Source organism: Gnatocerus cornutus, chromosome 9 (assembly GCF_029298725.1).
Source record: "Gnatocerus cornutus isolate USDA-ARS CGAHR chromosome 9, icGnaCorn1.1, whole genome shotgun sequence".
Classification (NCBI taxonomy): domain Eukaryota; kingdom Metazoa; phylum Arthropoda; class Insecta; order Coleoptera; family Tenebrionidae; genus Gnatocerus; species Gnatocerus cornutus.
Window position 1 is genome coordinate 6,634,884 of NC_142241.1, and position 21,111 is coordinate 6,655,994.

At 32.7% G+C, this 21,111-nt stretch overlaps 1 protein-coding gene across 1 annotated transcript in view; it reads right to left on the bottom strand.

Moving 5' to 3' along the window:
- LOC148168250 (uncharacterized) overlaps positions 1-20,445 on the bottom strand; it is a 68,923-nt gene extending 48,478 nt beyond the window's left edge. Inside the window, exons 1-3 of the mRNA XM_088046188.1 lie at positions 20,422-20,445; positions 20,267-20,320; positions 19,974-20,217 (exon numbers count right to left, since the gene is read on the bottom strand). Of these exons, the coding sequence (XP_087902314.1) occupies positions 19,974-20,217; positions 20,267-20,320; positions 20,422-20,445 (322 nt within the window). The remainder of the gene's footprint in view (positions 1-19,973; positions 20,218-20,266; positions 20,321-20,421) is intronic.
- Between the last annotated feature and the right edge of the window lie 666 nt (positions 20,446-21,111).

Consider the following 21,111-nt stretch of genomic DNA (forward strand, 5'->3'; position numbering starts at 1 on the left):
AAATTTGTTAAATGTAAATTGGGGCGTTTCGAGCAATTTGCCAACTTACGATAATGTGGATTTGCGGTGACAAATGGTTTTGTTATTTATTAGACGTCATTATAAGTAATACAAATTCCCTGCTAAGTATTCTAATAAAGTTTGAAATATTATGTTTAATATGTTATATAAGCGACCAGATGTTATATTTCCGCTTCCGTAGTTCGCCGAAGAACAATAATTCGTGGTAGTCGCGCATCGGCTGAAAGAGAGATGTAATTGAGCAATTGATTAATTAATTCCTCTATAATTAATGATTTAAGTTAGTTCGTTGGCGATGCGGGATTGTTAAAGTGCCGAGTAAATATACTCGTCCTACATAACATAAATTTTCGGTTTAGACGTAGCGTTTATTAGCTGGCCCAAAGCCAGAACACAGTGTTTTAAGGTTTGCATTCTTGAAAGCCGTTAAGGCGAGAAACCAAATTTAATCAACCAACTTCCAAATTGTGTTATGCCCGAATGAATGAATATTTCAAACACAACTTACCCAAATTGCCGCTTATAACATTTATAATCTTAATTCAGCAAAAACGCCCTCAGAAAATATTTATTAATTTTAATCATAATCCCGAGAAAAGGGGAGTTTTTGTGGGGTGAGGCGAAACGCGACTTGAAAAGTCTTAAACTACTTCAGCGACAATCTTCTTACATCTACTTTAGAACAGCATCAAGAAGGACACTGGACTGAAAGCTACTTTTCAAGTGTGAATACATTAAAGTTAACTCAGAGTGTGGAAAAGAGACGCTTTAGTATGATTTTCTTTCTTATCCGGACGTTTTATGATCTTTCTCCAAACGAACTTGCAAACTTAGAAACGGATTATTTTTCCTTTCACTGAATCAAAACCAATAATAAAATCCTGACTCTAATTTATTGCTTTATATACGTGACTGCTTACTGAAATTATTAACCCGAAGAACGAAGCAAAAAGCACGTTGATTTATTCCCTCTTTTTCAATCGACTAATTTTATTACTTTTTATTTTTCTTTGACAGCTTCGATTATAGTCGACGAAAAACTCCTTAAGTAACTTTTCACGGCTACCGGGAAATTCGACAATATTTATGGAAAACTTTTTAAATAAAGAGTTTCAAGTTCGGGATGTAGAGCTGTACCAAGTATACTCCAAAAGTTCATATTCACTTCGATTACTCTCGTAAACAGTGCGCCACTTGCTTCTAACGTTCTTTGTTTCTCTCAAGACTTGACAACCGCGACACTTATATCTTCACGATTTTAGTTTCAGTTTAATATTTGTTTGGTTTCAAATTATATATCACACTCAAACTTGAAGAATAATTTAGAAAAATCACAATTTTCTTTTAAAATTCATAACTTTAAATTTTAAGCAATGAGTACTTTAAAAGTATTTTAAAAAAAGTGCACAAAACTTTCTAGAACATCAAAAAGAAAATTAAAAAAAAATCATGTTCAAAACAATTCGTAACTTTGGTGTTTTTAGTGATAAATCAATAAAATTTGGAGGAGTTCTTTTTACATGCATATAAATTGTACTAAATTTTAAAATTCTAAAACAATATTTTTTTTTATGACCAACCAAAACTTATTCTTACTTATCATTTTTTAATAAATTCTACTAAAACAATGAAATTTGAAGAATCTGTTACTTTCCACATGTTTATTAGCTGAACTTTATTTAAAAATTGTAGAGCAAAAAAACGGGTTTTGGAAATTTTTGTTTTAGAACCAACCAAAAATTACATTATTTTGATTAAATTCTATAATTAGCACAATTTTCCTCCAAAACCAACAAAATTTGGAGAATCTGTTTTTTGATACTTGTTTATTAACTCGGCCAAATGACAAGATAGAGTAAAATATGATAATTTCTTTTTATTTTCTTTATTTAGAGCCAGTAATTACACCATATTTCAACTGAATCTGTGGTCCAAACTTCAACACATGCCCAAATTTTGGGACTGTACACGAAATTGTGTATAGGACTGTATCACCTAGTTACATTTTTACTTTTGTTGGGTTTGCTGTTAATATCTGAAATATTGACAAACACGTCAACCTGACAGAAACCAGAAATAATTTTTGATTTTGCACAAATTTAGAGACTAATGGTCAATGTTGTTCGTTACATGAAGAGCTCTTCCTGTCTTAATATTGTGACTGTAGGTTTAGTGTAATATAACCCCCAATGTAACAGCAAACGAGTTGTAGTTGAATCTATTCGTGTCAGTTTTTAACACTTTAAAGCCTGGAATAGATTAGAGAGAATCTTGCAACACTTTTAACGCGAGTTCTTGCTTATGTGTTTACACTGTTTGCAATAAATAATGAGAGTTTCTCTCGCGAGAATCTGGTGAGTTCTGGCTTTTGCAGTTTCTCACAGATCCCCTTATTTGAAAGAACGATCAAAAAGGGTTGTATACACTGGAGAGAAAATCTCTCGCGCGAGAACTTTCGCGAGTTCCAGAGAGTCAACTTACAGCGGTAGTTACATTAGGAACATCACTGTCCGACAGAAGCTCATGCGAGATTTCTCGCAAGTCTATTTCCGCCTTTTGATAAGAAGATGCACTGGCTGCAAGTAATGTTTATGTTATGACCTGGCTCATTTAGATTTTCAAATTAAAACCTTTACCTTGAGATGAAATTGCCGACCGTTGCACATGAAACAAAAAGAATCTTCGAAATTTGAGATGTTGATAACGTCGTCATTTCGTTTTTATTCAAACATATTCATTAGTTCCACTTGCTTTGTTTCTAAACTTACCAGCAATTAAACGAATCCAAAACGGTCAAATCACAGTAAAATTCGGAAAAACACAAGTGTTTTATTTACAATTTTTGTTAAAGTTAAAGATCACGCATAGCACATCGTAGAACTTCTTTACTATTCACTTTGCATCGAATGGGACGTAAATCTTTTACTTTTCCAACAAATTCCTGATTTGACAAATAATGTCAATAATTGTAACCAAACAAATTTTGACAGCTCTCCCAATTTTTAAACCATTACCAATTTTAAATAAAATCACTAGCTGTCCAGATACACTCTGCACTTACATACACTGGTCGCCATCAAAATTGGGGCCACAGTTTCAGTTGAAATACGGTGTAAATTTCCGCATTAAAAAAAAAATGTAACTGGTGTTTTTAGTAGAAAAGCAATAAATAATTTTGAGAAGTTACTACTTTCTACAGGCTTAAAAGTTCACTAAATTTTCAATTTTTGGAAAAAGAAAAAAAAATGAATTAAAATTTTTCAAACAAATTAAAAATCCCATTATTTTCCATTAAATTTTATAACTAACACAATTTTACTTCTAAAACAATAAAATTTTGAGGATCTGTTACTTCGGCCTTTGTTAACTCGGCCAAATTACAACATTCTAGAATAATAAAGAGCCGCCGCATTAGAAATTTAAATATTTGGCGCATCCACCATAAAACCAATGAAAATATTTCCGCATTTTTAAAACAATTAGTAAATTTGGTGTTAATAGTCGTAACGTAATAAAATTTGGAGGAGTTTTACTTTCTGCATGCTTATTAACTGTACGAAATTTTAAAGATTTTGATCAAAAAAGCAAAATTTTTGAAATTTTTACTTTAAAGACCAACCAAAAATTTCATAATTTTTTATTAAATTCTCTATCACTTTTTTCCTCAAAAATATAGAAATTTAGAGGATCTTTTATCTAATACTTGTTTGTTAACTCGGACAAATTACAAAATTGTAGAATAATTTCCAAATTTTAGAGCAAGAATTGAAAACATTCCAAATTTTTATCACGTGTTAGCCCACTTCCACTCCTAAAACAGTACAAATTGAAGTAGATTTCAGAAGACCTTTGGACTTACTTATTAACTCGGCCAAATTTAAAATTGTAAAATTTTATTAAAATTAGCGCATCCACCATTTTTAAACAATGCAAAAATGGGTTTATTTATATTTCCTAATATTCCTATTTCCTAATATATTTCAAATTATCAATGATTACCAACTCCCGGTTTAACAAAAAAATCTTCTGTTTCAGAGAATGGAGAACACAATTAAAACAGTTTTAATTCGCGTTAATTAAATCGGGATTTTACAAAGGTATTTTTGAATGACACTCATTCAACATTGACATAATAAAAATATACAAACGTTTCCAACTACAAATTTAATTATTTTGAAATCATTAATTTAGTCACAAAGCACCGAGTTTTCATTGTAACCTCAATTTTGTTTTAATTGAACAACATGAAGATGAATTTTTCATTATGAAATTTAGAGAAATGTATATCATAGTTTACGATAATTAGGATTTATGAATTTATAAACATTAATTTATAGTGTGGACCACTCTTAATTAAAACATGCACCAACTGCGAAAAGTGAAACTTTAACGGCTGGAAACTTTGATGTTTATGACTGCACTGGTTAATGTAATGAATTGATAACGGTGTAATTGGCAGCAATGTATATACCAATAAAAGGTTTTTGGTATTTATTAAATTTAAACTAAAAACGGTGTTCAATTTATATACAGTATGATGAATGTCGATCGAAGTCTGGAAATGTTTAGTCGTCGCTCATAATTTTTTATCAGTTCGGTTTTTGCAGCGATACGTCGGCAGTGTTATAACTCAGAATTAAACGAATGAAAATCAATCCCGAAAGCCATAATGCAAACCGGATGAAATATGGCGCGCCGTCGTCAGACTTCGGTTAAATGCGCGCAATGTAGCATGTACACAAAATATATTACTTTATAGAGAATTCAATTCGGAAAATGTATGGTCAGGCATTTACTAACCGAGTTATATATTGTTCGAATGCCGAATCGGGCAAGCAATAAAAACAAATACTCCAATTAAACGAAGCTTGGTCCCTTTTAGAAAATCTCCATATGTGATCAGATCAGAGGGTCGCTCCGTTTCGGATTTGTAGAGTTTATCAGTTAATACAGGTCTTGGGTTAGTTAAAAGGTCGTTATACTAGAACGTATGCTTCGTCTGCCAATATTTTCTCTACACTTTGGATAATTGGAACATTTGGGCGAGGTTTCAAGTTTAATAATGAACTTAATTTCGATTAAATGTACAGCGGTTTAGCTATAAGCCTCCGGCTATCGGGTTTCAGCATAGTTATGCCAAGAAAATTAACAATGGGAGGTTGGACCGACATCAGATTATGCGTTGTAAAACGAGCGAGATAAGACGGGAAATTTCGTGATTTCAATTTGTTTAGGAATCTTCCACGAAACATTGGGGATTTTATTCGCCACCTACGCGACAAAGGCCTTGTTAATGACGCCCCCATTACCTCGCCCCAAATTATTGAAGAAATATGCATCAAAAATGCTGCCTAATTAATTTAGCTTCAAGAGACGCTCATTACAAACAACGCGTGGAGAAACCCGATCATTAACTGGAAATTAGCTTTTTTATAGACACATAAAGCATTTTACGTGTCAAAGCTTGAACTTTCTCCCCACAGCGTCGGTTTAGTCAGACTTGAATGTATTAATTCCAGTAGTTAACCCGAAAAATAAAATCGAATCCGCTAAGTCAGATCGTTAGTTATTCCGCCGTGGTAATTGTAATTTACGTCTCTTATAAATTAGTATCTCAATAAAGAACGTTTATATTTGGCTGTAAAATCCAGGAAAAGCACCGAGCTTTATCCGTAAAGTTATACGCCCAGTGAAGAATATGAAGTACTCAGGTTCGTCGATAAATTATACGTTTCCAATAATAATAAAATCCTCGTATGTTATTGCAGGAATGTATAGAAAAGTGGAAGGACTCTGGACAAGTAATGACCAATAACAGACGTGCTCCAATATTCGGAATTATCTCGAAATTCGATATATAATAATTTGTGGAACATTCCAGAGGAAGTAACTTGTAAGTATCTTTTTTATTACTTGTACGTCATAAAATCGAGATGAAAAGCTGATCAGACGACAAGTCGCGCAAATTTTTTATGCTTCTTTGAAATTAGTAGCGTCAGATTTCACGTAAACGCAATTATCATAAATCGAGAGATGGAGGGAAATAAAACGAAATGTTTCTCACTAAACAGACTTTCCACGGTGTTAAATGAAAAAGCAACAAATCGTAAACTGGCGATTTTCCAAAATAAAACTTCCCGTACTTGCATTTTTGCAGATTCGGAAAGTTTCTGCAGATTTATTGCTGTTGCTACAAATGTACTAAACTTCTCCGATTGTTCTGGCGACCACAGATTTCATATGTGGTGATTATGAAGAGCTTGATTAATGGGAGTTTGAGGATTAAGTCGATTTGAACGCTTCAATTTCCATCATTTTTCAAAACAGACAAATAGATATCACTTGTCTTCAAATCCGGGAAGTTTCCGGTTTCATTTATCATTTTATATCTTATGTACTATTACGAGCGTTCCTTTTATTAGTGCTATAAAGTAAAATGCTTGGAATGGCGCATTTTTAGGTTAAGATATAGTAAAGTTCGACGGAATAAAATTTAAATCTCCAATAAGCTTGTTAGGAATTTCAAATGAATATACCTAAATCGAAATTTTGTTAATTTCAACGACACGTTTGCTGGAATGGTTGTAAAAATACAATTTAAAAATTCCCATTCATACTCCTTTAAGCTTACATTGAAGTTATTAAATTTACGATGTTCTAGAGAGCCATATTCCGAAATTGGCGGCAATATGGCTTCAATATAACTTAAACATTGTTGCAATTGCCTTCGCAGTAAGCCCCGTTTATGTTTCAAATAACGTAAAATAACATTTCATTAACTCTGTCACGATTCGTACGTCTTAAAATTGCATCTTCTTGAAAAATGTATCTCGAGACTGTAAAACGCAGAGACATAAAAACTGGATGAGGTAACCAAATAGTAGTTAAAAAAATCCATTTTCTAGAAAAATTCATAACTTTAATGTTATTTGTAGTAAAGCATTGAAATTTGAAAGAAATGCTACATTCCACATGCTTATTGACTGAACTAAATTTTAAAATTTTAAAGCAAGAAACAAAAATTTTGGAAATTTTACGTTTTGGAACCAACCAAAAATTCCATATTTTTTTATTAAATTCTAAAACGACCACATTTTTCCTCCAAAACCAATTAAATTTGGAGGATCTGTTACTTAATAACTGTTTGTTTACTCGGCGAAATTACAGGATTGTAGAATATGGTAAATAAATTTTAAGAATTTTTCTTTTAAGAAACAAGTTTTTTTTTCGAATTTTCAAAAAAATTGTTACTTTGGCGTTTTTAGTGGTAAAGCAATGAAATTTAAAAGAGTTACTATTTTCGACATGCTTATTCAATGTAATAAGAAATTTTAGAAATTTTCACATCTAGGACTAACTAAAAGTTTCATTATTTTTTATTAAATTTGATAACACATTTTTCCCCAAAACTATAAAATTTGGAGAATCTATTACTTTAAACCTGTTTGTTTACTGTACTAAATTACAAAATTATAAAATATGGTAGATAAGTTTTAAGAATTTTCCTTATTTCAAACCAGGAAAAATAATTCCGCATTTAAAAAAATCGTAACTTTTGTGTTATTGGCGGTAAAGGAATAAAATTTGGAGAAGCACCATTTTCGACACGCTTATTAAATCTAATATATTTCAAAATTTTAGAACAAAAAAATTTTTTTTAGAAATTTTTATTTTTATGATCAATCAAAAACTCCATCCTTTTCCATTAAATTCTTTGACTAACGCAAACTCTTAAAACGATGAAATTTGGAGAACCTGTCACTACGATCTTGTTTGTTATCTCGACCAAATCACAGAATTGTAAAATAATAGAGTCGTTTTAGAAATTTTAATAATAGACGCATCCACCATAAAACCCACTGAAAATATAAGATGAGTTTTATCTAAAACTACAAAAACTGGAGACAGTAACACAAAGAGATAAAGAAATGAGTTCCTTTTAGCGATTAACATGTAAGAATTTTCAAAGATAGAAAATATGGGCAAAATCAAAGAATAAATTTGCTATTCCCCGCTGGAATCCTTGAACTCGCTACTTACACGCTCCCTCTTCTCACTCCATTTTGTTTCATTTTCTCCATTTATTACTTTTATCCCGCGTAAATGTCCCCAAGTGAAGTGTGCGGTCATCTAAGAAAACCGTATTGTCGGCCGTAGATATTTATTCGCGATAAAACCATTGTACGAGTCTGATTCAATCTACGTGTGTGCATCAAACACGAACCATAACTGTGGAAACGGAAATGGAAAAACATCGGTAGGTTTCTGGAAGTGACTAGTCCAACGTCTCTGGACTCTTATTGGATATTTGGAAATTTATCTACACAATAAACTCATGAATGAAACTTTTTCGATATTACATTTTTATCAAAAATTTATTATCTCAGCGTCCAAAGTTTGTTCGGGATCGAGATAATTTTTTCACGCAAATGCCCAGGGAACGTGTCGACAAAACGAAACGAGAAAAATGGTGGATGCGCCGGGTAGATAGAATTAAAAGCTAATGACATAGAAGAATACATAATGAGAATATCTGCAGTGGTTGTCTCAATTTACAACAAAGCTCTGACATTTCCAGTTCTTCCATGCATAATCATCTCTCCTTTATACACTACTTTTGTATTTAGCAATCTCTGCATTCATAGCGTCCAAATAGTCCCCCCTCTGTCACCGCAAATAAAAATTACAAAACCGAATTCTAAAGACGACTAACGAGCTGAATACAAAGCTCCGGTCGCTGAAAATCTTGCTTCATAACTCAAGTATCTGCAATTTCCACCCGTGTTTCTCTGACATCCTTGTTGCATGTTTGTTTATCAAGAAGACAGAAAAGGACGTCGAATATCGTTAGGTCCTCCGTTTAATTGGGGAACGAACGACCAGACTTTAGCACATAAATCGGACTCGGCAAGTGGATTTGGGTGGGTTTTGCACCAGTATTACATGAACCAGGCCTTCGCTACTATTATTTACGGCCGTATAAAGTACAAGTATGAACTGTAAAATGCAGCTTTATGCTCAGCTTTTAGGTTAATTCGATGCGCACAATGGCCATATGTTTGCCTAACCACCACTTCAATTTAGCCTAATCGCCGCCATTATTTACCAGAGATATGCCTGTTTACCCTGATAAAATTATATTCATATTTAATTGTCAAAACTTCGGGAATTTGTGGGGCCGAATTTTTCATCGCTTTTGGTGCTCTGTTTTCTTTGAACTGGAACTAATAAAAAAACATGCGTCGCAAGGATTAATAAGAAGCATATGTCTTCATAATGGAGGGTCAGGAACATGTGCTTCTGATGTTGGGGCTAGAAAATTTGTGTTTTCGGATATGTGTGCGTGAATATATTATTTTTCCCAAGATTGATGATCGTAATGTTCATGTGACAGCCAAAATCCAGTTAGGAATCCTACGTGATTTTTCTTCGATACGCAAATATAAAATTTCCTGCCATATATTTCGGCGCTTGCCATTTTTATTCGTACGAGAAATAAATTGGAAAAGTCAATTTGGGGCTTGGGGGAAATCATTAGCGTATTAGCATAAACCACTGTTTTCAATAAGAAAATTCCATAGTTGAACTAGGAGATAAGAGTGAATTATTATCGAAGAGAAAAGAAAGAAGACGGATTAAAAACGTGAGAAATAAGGACAGAACCGACTTATTGGACTGAAATGATGGAACATGAAGACATATCACGAAGCTGTCACGTCCGCAGACTTAATATAAAGCTTTAGTGATAAACGACGCACTATTTGTGCGAAAGCCACATTATAGTTATTTACCAGTGGATCACTGCAATCAATTTTGTTAACGGTTTCGATGTTAAATAAAACGATGGGGAAGAAAACAAAAATTGCCAATAAACAAAACCATTAATCTTGAATATCTCCTGAAAGGTTTTTTAAAGCCACAATGATATTAGAACGTCAGATATAATTTTCTCTATTGGCAAGACAAGAAAAATACATTTCATTATCACCCGAAAATAGAAACTGACAAAGCCGACTTAAAATTATTGAAATCGAACTAATTAACGATTTTACCTCTGGGCATATTTGAACAATAAACTGCAAACTCTGCAATTATTTATTGGTAGCAATTTTGTTCCAGTTTAATTGATATTTTGTGATTTTTTTATTCCGCTGTGTTGCAATTTGCGGTACGTTTATGCAGACAAAGGTTCAACGTTTTTTTAACTTTATTTGTGATGGGGATGAGATTATTCATTTTATCTGCAGGCATGATTGATTTATTAGTATTATAGAGCAGCGAAAACAAGTTTAAATTTAGTTTATCCTTCGTCTTAAACATTTTCTGATGTCCATGTCAACAGAATTTTAACTTTTAAGACACTTCACTTTTTGTGCTTGTTTCAAAGTTTCAAACTCCTGCAAGTTTAGGTTTAGAGTGTTATAACGAGAAAGCGGATTTCACGAAAAGTGCATGTGCATTAATTTAGTTTGCGGGTAAATTATTTAATTAAACTAGTTTAGACCAAAATTATTTTACATATAAATTTTCCTCATTTAGGACCTGAAAAAAAACGTACTTTTCGTGTTTTTAAACGTAATCCAAAAAAATTTAGAAGAGTTATTACTTTCCAAATGCTTGTTAACTGTATTAAATTTTAAAGTTTTATAGCAAAAAAACAAGTTTTGGAAATTTTTGTTTTTAGAACCAACTAAAATTTCCATGATTAAATTTTATAGTCAGCACAATTTTCCTCCAAAACCAATGAAATTTGGAGGATCTGTTACTTAATACTTCTTTGTTTTTCTCATTTAGAACCAATAAAAACTTTCCTAATTAAAAAAAAACATCGTAACTTTGGTGTTTTTAGTGATAGAGGAATGAAATTTAGAGAGGTTAGTACTTTTTAAATGCTTATTAACTCTAATAAATTTCAAAATTATAGAACATGAAAGAACTCTTTTTAAATTTTTATTTTTAAGACCAACCAAAAATTCCAACATTTTTTTTGAAATTCTATAATTAGCACATTTTTCATTCAAAACCAATAAAATTTAGAGAGTTTATTGCTTGATACTTGTTTATTAACTCGGCCAAATTACAAAATTGTAGAATATGTTAAAAAAACTTTAGAAATTTGCTTTATTTAAGATCAGTAAATAAACCGCAATTAAAAAAAATCGTAATTTTGAGGTTTTAGTAGCCAAACAATGAAATTTGTTTCCACTTTCCACAAATTTATTATCTGTACTAAATTTGAAAATTTTTGAGCAAAAAAGATAAATTTCGAGAATTTTTGTTTTTTGAACTACCAAAAATTCCATTATTTAAATTTTATAATACAATTTTACTCGTAAAAAATGAAATTTGAAAGATCTGTTACTTCGGCTTAGTTTGTTAACTGGGCTAAATTCCAGAAATATAGAATAATAAAGACATTTTAATATTTGGCGCATCCACCATAAATCAATAAAAAAACTCCCCTTTTCAAAAAAATTCGTAACTTGTGTTTATGATCGTAACGCAATGAAATTTGTAAGTTACTACTTTCGACATGCTTAATAACCGTACTAAATTTGAATATTTTGAAACAAGAATGAAAAATTTTGTAAATTTTTATTTTTGAACCAACTAAAAATTTAACTTTTTGTTACAAAGTTTCAAGCTGCTGCAATTTTAGGTTGAGATGAATATCATGACTATGATGAGAAAGTGGATTTAACTATAAGTGCATATGCATTAATTTTGTTTGTAGGAAAATTATTTTGCAGAGAAATGAACCTTCGAAAAAATTCTAGCAGATCGATTAGGCAACTTTTTACAAGTCCTCGGACAGTAGAGCATACTATTATTAAAATAAATGTAGAAATAGAATCTCCTGAAACTCTGATTTCAATTTTTACTAATAATTCTAAAATCTCAGGTTTTGCAGAGATAATCTAATTCCCATTTTCAATGCAAGAAGTATGCAGAATATGCATTGAAAAATGAATAATTTCTGCGGGTTTTGATGCAGTGTCAAATATCCGCCACCACGTAAAAAACTGCACTTCAATATCCACAAAAATTAAAGTAATAAAGAAGTTGCCAGCAAGTTGTGTTAGAACTTTAGCTGTGAAAAGTTGAAGTGACATCCGCTCTGCGACCGCGAAGAAACTTCGTCTGACAAGTAATTTTTTCCTAAACTGCCATTGTGCCATAACGTAATTATCGTCATAAAAATATTCGTATTGGTGTACCGCTCAATAAACCACAGTAGCGACTAAAACTGCTGGCGTAGGTGAAAATTCGTACAGAGGTTGACACTTTCCTAAAATTAATTCTGTTGGAAGTTGCTTACAAACCTTTCGGGGCTGTTAAATATAACTCGTGCCCCATAAATTAATTACTTCGTCTAGACAGGTACAAAAATATTTTAATTTAGTTTAGGACTATTGTATTAGCAAAGTTTGCGTTGTTTCGATGAAAAATGTGAAAAAGTTTTTCGGCAAATGGAGGAAATATGTCGTTAATTTAGAAACGGGGAACATGGGAACTTTTTCGCAATAGAACCGTTGAAATAATGTGGAACTCGCTCTTTCAGTTTAATTAAAATATACGTTTGTGGGACTTTTTTATGGATACAGTTCATGATACACAGATCGTTGTGTCTTCGACTTGGTCGAAATTAACATAGAGATGGTTCTCTCTATCCCACTTGGTATCTGCCTCTCGTAAACTTAATCCTGTCTGCTTCATTTTACAAGGATATAAACGCTGCATGCTGCACGAGAATGGGGAGAAAGAACAAATGGAGTTATTAAAGGCGACTGTGCAGTGTGCACTCAGTACAAGCATCCAACTAATAAGATGCAGAGCGAAACCGCCGAAGTGTTCCTAACTTCAGCTACCACGTTGCCCAACTTCTGTGACATTATGAGCTGGACTAACATGCTAATGTTGTGAAGCCGTAGAACTTTGTAGTTTACATATTGGAGAACAAAATGATCTCCAACTTTGTTGTTTACAAGTTGGAAGAGAAACCGCAACCAGATTGTCAAGAATTGCTAAGGAAAACCAAAAATTTTAATTGAAAAGGTGCAAGGCAAGTACCTGCTCTAAACTAAAAGAAAAAGATTTTTGGGTTAGATTCAATCTCGATTTGTCTTAAATCCTCAGCGAGTACACCACTTCACAGCAACACCAACAAAACTTCATCAACTCTCCAAGTTTTGTTATTCAGAATAAGTTCAGGAAACGTGAGGGTTTTAAGGTAGCGTAAACCTATCCAGATCAAAAGAAAGAGCATTAAATCCCGAAAAAAGCACTATAAATACAAACACTGATTTAATTCCGGTTAATTGTATTAGGAAGTTAAGTTCGAACGGTAAAACTCCACTTTACTACTCTATTTGCCGTTTGACCGACCTTTCTCATTATTTTTACAATCCATTTGCAACGTACATTTTATTACAACTCAAACGTAATTACAGTAAAAGTATCTTCGCTCAAAGAGCCCGTAGAGGCGAAGACAAAAGGATACGTGATTCAGCTGGATGATGAAATATTGAGGACTATGTAAGTTTTCCGTGTCAAAGGCGGTTGAATTACTAGTGCACTTGAACAGTGATAGACAGGAAATCAGAGCCGCTTCATCGTGGTCTTTTGGGAGAAAAACTGCTTGCAAAGACGCAAAAATCGCCGGTTTGCTGCAAATCTCGTTAGCTCTCTTTGTGGATAATTCGATTTCACGACACAAATTTTCATCCATAAAGGGTTTAACGTTACGCAACTTTTAACTAGAAAATTAATTACCCTGGATATAGAACAGGGCACTCGCAGTCATGCAATTTCTTCATTAGTTACTAATGTAAAGCGAGAAAATTAAACTGATTTGATTATTTAATTATTCAGAAACTCCAACAATCAAACTAAATGCATCCACGCTCATGTTTTATGAGTTTTAATAGAACAGACAAACTCCACCTCCACTCGTATCAATGTGATGTAATTTTAATTAAAAGTATAATTACTGAATTTCATTTCAAACAGAACACGAAGATTTATTCGGTAAAATAAATCTTCAAACATCATCGTTATGACACTTGTACTTACAAAGTCAAGAGACCAGTTTAAGACGTTTGCTGCTCGATGCAGTTCTTTGGTTTAAGTTTTCTTGTTTATAACTAAAAAGATTTTAACAATGTGTGCTTGAGACGCTACTTCAAATGCGAGCTTTTTGGTTGTAGACGCGCGGTAAATGAAGTCTTTTTGTATTTATTGTACAGTTCTCAAAGTTTTGTTGATTTGTGTAGGAAGACGGGAAATATTATGACTCAGAAGCAGTGCTGTAAACAAAGCAAAATACATTTGAGGGATCAGGTTTTCATTTCTACAAAAGTGGGCGCAGAAAAAAACAAAACTGTGATTTGTAAACGTCAAAATTGAGAAAACGGTCACTAATCCTCATTCATTGTAGGCACCAAATTTAAAATTTGACTTTGTGATTGGCAACTCCTGCGGAACGTTAAGCAAAAACTGTCGCATTATTTGTCAAACTGACACCAAATTGTTGAAGCATCAGCAATAGACTTGTTTTTGTAATTATTCACTGCAGATTAGGATATACAGGGTAATTTTTTAAAAACGACAGGCGTTGTAGAATTTTTATTTATGAACCGATTTCAAAAATTTAAAAAACAAATTAAATGGTTTTTAATTGCCTATCAACTGATGATTTTAAAAAAATTTAAATGTTTTAGTATCTTTTGGGCGATACTCAACTTTCTTATTTTAAATTGACACCCATATTTTTTTTTTCATAATTTAGAAGATATTAATTTTCTTGATTCAGAAATGTGTAATATGTTCTACTTTTACAAAAAATATTTAAAAAAAAATATCAAAAATTAAAAAATTTAGGCAATAAAAGTTAATAAAATCTAGGTGCGTGGTGTCAAATAACACAATATCGCTATTGTAATGTCAAAAAGCAGCAAATAACAGAAAGTTTTCTTTCAACAAGATGGGGCTACACCTTACAATGCACAATGCATTTCTCGTAGGTGTCAATTGTGCAATGAAAAAAACGGGATGGCGTTTCAACAGTATTTTAATTAAATTTGGTAGTTGTTTTTTTTGATTTGTAATTATTATTGTCTTTTGTTATTAATAATTTCAAAAAAAATTGCCAATCTTTTCTGTTATTTGCTGCTTTTAACTGTAAATTAGGTGGTTGTCTTTTCTGATTTGTAATTATTGTCTTTTGTTATTAATAATTTCAAAAAAAAATGCCAATCCTTTCTGTTATTTGCTGCTTTTTGAGCAACATTACAATAACCGCATTCTTTTATTTGACACCATGCACCTAGATTTTATTAACTTTTATTGCTTATTTTTTTTTTCAATTTTGATAATTTTTTAAAAAATATTTTTGGTAAAAGTAGAACATATTACACATTTCTGAATCAAGAAACTTAATATCTTTCAAATTATGAAAAATAAAATATGGGTTCTAATTTAAAATAAGAAAATTGAGTATCGCCCAAAAGATACTAAGACATTTAGAAAATTTCTAAAATCATCAGTTTATGGTAAATTAAAAACCATTTAATTTGTTTTTTAAATTTTTGAAATCGGTTCATAAATAAAAATTCTACAACGCCTGCCGTTTTAAAAAAATCACCCTGTATTTCATTGAAAGTTTCTGTTTTTCATCATTATGTTTTACAATGACTAAAAAATTTGTCAGTAGCTAGTGGAGCCATCTATTGATCATAATTGACATGTATCCATTACAGGTATCAAACTTATCCCTTTCAAATCCTGCTGCTCTTAGTAAATCGGTAAATTATCTGCAGGAAAACTAACGTACACCACTTTTGTTGGAAAAATCTTTGTATGCAAAATCTCATTTTCCTGTAAAGTGGAGCTCATTACTATCAGTTCACTCATTAAAAAGTTAAGTTGGCAGCAGCCCCTAGCGATTTTTATCAGTAGTAACAATTGGCAGTAAGAGCATTTGACCTTGACGCAACTGTGGCATGCGTAGAAGCTAATCGTCTTGCACAACATTGCCAAAACTTGTTAAATCTCTATTATAAACTTCCTGTTGCACCAAATGTTTAATTAGTTATTTATTAATGCACTCAACTTTGATAACGTGTTAACCTCAAAAATCGCTACATTTAATTGTCCCCTAACTTTCTGCCTAAAGATTTGAAAGCCTGATTTACACCAAAAAATTTACACAGGAGAGGAGACTGATAGTAATGAGCTAGACTTTAGATAATTTTTCGTAAGCGCCAAATTTAAAATGCGACTGTTTTATTGGACGTTCAGCAGAGCGAGTTGCAAAATGCGAATTTTTTTTTAACTCCTGCAATTCCTAATGAATGTCAAACAAAAACTGTCAGATTGATCAAGTTGCAGGAGCTTCAGCAATAAACTTGTTGTTGTTATTTTTAGTGGAAATAAGCAGGTATTTTTGTTTTTTATCACTATTCAGGGTGTTAGATAACGTTATGGCCATAAAATAATATTAATGGCTAATGAAGAAAGTGAAACTATCTTAGAATCCAAGCCCGGATTAAGAAAATTTGAGGCCCGGGGCTAAATCGTAAAAGGGGGCCCATCGATAAAATTATGCAAAGAAATCCGTACGTACTTGATTTGTATTTTTTCAATTTCTATAGCAAATTTTTACGTGGCAAGGGGCCCCTGGGAAAGTGGGGCCCGGTGCTACAGCACCCTTAGCCCCCCCTTAGTCCGGACTTTATGTTAGAAACCGTAATTATTTTTTTCGTTTCATTTAAATAGATACAAAATACAGTGTACAAAATAAAGTGGTACAACTTTTGAACGACATTGAAATCCAGGTCAAAAATTAAACAATTGAACTACTTATAGGACGTTATCATAGGTACGTGAATAATATTTAACCTATAAGGGGTAATCTGTGCTTACAATGTAAAGGTGTTTTAAAGTTTGCAGAAGCATTTAAAAGTAGAAGAAATTAAGAAAACCATTGTATAAGTAGTCTACAACTGTAAGCATGCATCAATGTCTTTTTTTTAATTTTATTAATGTCAAAGTTAAGCCTACAAAAATTATCATTATGCCTACTTTGGAAACCTGTTTTACATAGCTCAATTTTTGAAAAAATGTGGTCCAAGACTTGCAAAAATTCAATTAGACTTTCGACCAAATGAATAGTATGCCACTGAATCAGTGGCGTCAATAAGAAGAAGAAAACGTACTGCAATTTAGTTAGAAAAAAAAATCTTAAAAAAAACATTATTTTGAATAATAACGCCATAGTAACGATAGCCTTATTGTGTGGAAAATAAGTTTACTTACACAATTACAAACCGACTACCCTGTATTTTGGGATTACTAAGTATCTAACTTATCCACTTCAAATCCAGTCATTTCTAAAATTGCTCCGTTGCAAATTTGTGAATTTTCTGCAATAGAAATGACGTATAGGCGCTATTTACACGACATGTTCTTGTCACAAATAAGCTGTTGTTATACAAAAGTCAACAAACAAAACACTTAATCATTAAACCGTCCATCCAACCTTGAAACAAAAGCAAAGAAATGTGAACTTAATGGCCAATTAAAACCACTCCACCCGTGTAAATTGTCATTTCTCCTCGTTTACACCTTTAATTGGAGCCACCACATTTAACATAACAAATTTGAACAATCTCCAACTATCCGAAGTAATCACACCAAGAGGTCAGTTCTGACCCAATATCTCTCGTCTGATTGCGCAACACTACAAAAATACCAGAAAAATAAATTTAAATGCAAAACAATGCTATTTGGAACCACCTTCGATTTGGCAAGGAATCGAGATATAAAAAGTAGGATAGGTTTGTGTATTTTTATCCACGTCGAAATTAATTTCATGTAATCAAGAAATTTAATTACCGCGAATGATGCTCTCGTCTTTTAATAAAACAAACACGAGTGCAAAAGTAATTAATTGTTTTCGTGAGTATTATTTATTAATTAATTATACTAAAAGCTTGTGTTTCTTTACAAGAAATTTTAAAACAAAATCTAATTAATCTCGAGAGAACGTTTCAATGCACTTCGCCTCGTAGCCTCAACTATAACGAATCGTTAACAAAGCGAAAACTACCTAGAATTAATGAATTTCAGCAGGTAATTCCAGCCCTACGAAAATAAATAAATAATGTATTGCCGAGGAAGATCCAATGGAAAATAAAACAGGTAAGAATATGAAAGTCACGAGGTTCAATAATCCCCTAAAATATGTCGCATACTTTATCCTCCTGCAATCTGTAATGTTATTAAATTCCAAGGATTAAGATGCAGTGCATCATCTTCGAAGTATGTTCGAAGTTGTACGTCCTTAACATCGCTTAACAACAACCCAGATGCGCAAAATGTGTGCATTACGGATATTAAATTTCGATTTCTATCGAGATGAAGGGTAAGATTGATTTATATAAATATAGCTGGATGGAAAGCCGTCCAACAAAGTTACGTATGAATGATGGATGCGACATGCTGCTAGTGTATCTGACCGCAGATACTTTCTTTACGGCCGTAATAACCACGAGATGGACTGATAACGAAATGGACTATGATCAAGATTGATTCGACGACGATCATTAACACTTTGAAAATGTAAAGTTGAATCGTCGCGTGTTTCGTTGAGATGCAATCTGGAAAATGCATGGCTCAAATCCCTCGTCAGTTGTATGTTGCACACCTAGCATGAAATGTCATCGTGGCGAAAGAGTCAAATATATACCCAATACACCGCAAGTTTTATTTCGCTGATAAAGACAAAATTGGAAATGGAATACTCAACATTTCAGAAACATCGATAAACTTCAATAAACTGCAATACGAAAACGTCTTTCAGAAATCATCTCGTGTCAACATGCATAAACCATGCTCGATATAAAAATACAAACTTGCATTATCGTGTGGTTTTCATTCGGTGAGATCTCGGAAAATATAACGAATTTCCATTGTGTAAAATAGTTGTTACAATATTGATTCACTCAAGTTGGAGATGTTCAAATAAAACGAAGAAAGGAAGCAAGTGACAGTCCCTCTCGATTGAAAATATATTTCAATGCTGAAGTTGTTACAAAAATGAAGTATAAAGAGGTCTTTCAATTATGAAATGACAGGAAAATCCGGGCTATTGTTGCCTGTTATAGGTCCTCGATTTAACCAAGTAATTGAAATGAGGGTTAAGAAACTTAGAATTTTGAAAGAGGCGTTCATTTGTGAAATGAAAAACTCTTATGGTTACGAAATTGCTCTTTCACCTGTAAACAAGAAAATTGAAGTGGTCCCGACTATCTGTGTCGTTAAAATAATTACCAACAAGCAATAAAATGACGAGTATGAAAATCGTAAAATTACAACACAATATAGAATCTGTTTAAAATTCTTCCCGCGTGGAATGTTCGCAACTTCAACGATCTTTCGATATATTTTGAAGAGAGATTAAACCAATTGTAAGTCTGTTTAATTTAAACATTGCTTCGACTGCACTTTATTGTGCTAATTGAAGACCGTTTAAACTGTATCTACACTCAACTCCACCTTTATTTCCCATTTGAAGTACTAGTCTCAAAAGGACGAGTCCGTTGCGGAAAATTTCCCGGTCTCTAAAGGGTCAATTAGTTCTACCCGCGTCTTTTATTTCATTATCGCTATCAAGTTTCTGTAAACTAATTAATATCGATACATAGAACACACACGCTCCTTGTCGTACAAAGGAAACATGTAGAAACACCAAACAAAGGCCCCGGGAGCCAATATAAAATCCCGATATATCATTCCGGCATCACCACACAAAAGTAAACAATGTAACAGGTTTCATAAGCTGCAGGTTAGGAGTCGGGTTGCTTAGTAACGGCGTCGCGACGCGTCCCTTCTAAAAATAACCACGTGTTCGTAGGCACCGGTTCAGATAAAGCGAGAGGAGGAAGTCTTACCACAGTTTTTATTTGTAGGTAAATTAAGTGAAGCAGTGGACAAACAAGGACAACAGACACATGCACGAAGGACAATACAGACGACACAAACACAAACATATAAGAAGCACGACCGACGCTCTCTGATGATGGCTCTGGTAAAATTAGCGTGATCGGACGTTTTCGCTTTTATGTTTTTCCAATCTTCTAGCTTATCGCGAGAGTTCGGTACGACTATATTGATAACGTTATCGGAGATCGAGACCTACGAGTCAATTGTGTACACATTATACTGTTTGAAAGATGAATGTTACGGGCGAGTGTGGTTTTTCCTTTACAGGTATGTCACCAGAAGTAGGGGGACAACACTAATTTTTCAAGTAAACAGTTGTAGTTACATAATTTTACACTTTCCACGTTGAATAAACAACCAAAGCGAAAATCATTCCTTGTTGCACAATTTTTTTACATGTTTCAAATGTTTGCTGGCCATGAATAACAGCAATGATAACATACACGTGGAAATAAATTGGTTTTACATATTTTCGCCGACACGTCAGACATGAATAATACTAATTCAATTTTAAATATTTGGTCAATGAATCTGGTTTCCCTAATGTGTCAACTAGTGATTATAATTTATCAATAAAATTTACTCTGAGGACACTTAAATGTTATAATTGCATACGCAAGTTTGTGGCGCCACCATAATCTCCACAAAAAGAGCGTTTTAACACTTACAGAGAAGATTGCGGAAGAAATTATTTTATCGCGACTTTATCTAAACACAGCACAATGAATATGCCTCGTTAAATGGTTGGAATAAAGTGCTGTTTTTTGCATAAGCGGTTATTGCCTTCACTAACTCTCGGGATAAAATCTTCGCTTAGGAGAAACAGCTAAGTAAGTGAAAATGGGTAAAACTATCATGCATACATACATGATCATATTGTTTAAATTTAAATTAGAGTGTATTTAAGCGCGATTTTGAGATTGAGTTGAGATTTTTTCGAAAATCTATAAGCACACAAAACTTTCGTTTGACAAAATCAGAAAAACCATAAAATAAAAAATTCTAAAAATTTTCTTTTATGAGCTAAATCTTTGTAGTTTAGCACAGTTGATCTACAAGTACAGAGGATTAAAACCTCTAAATTTT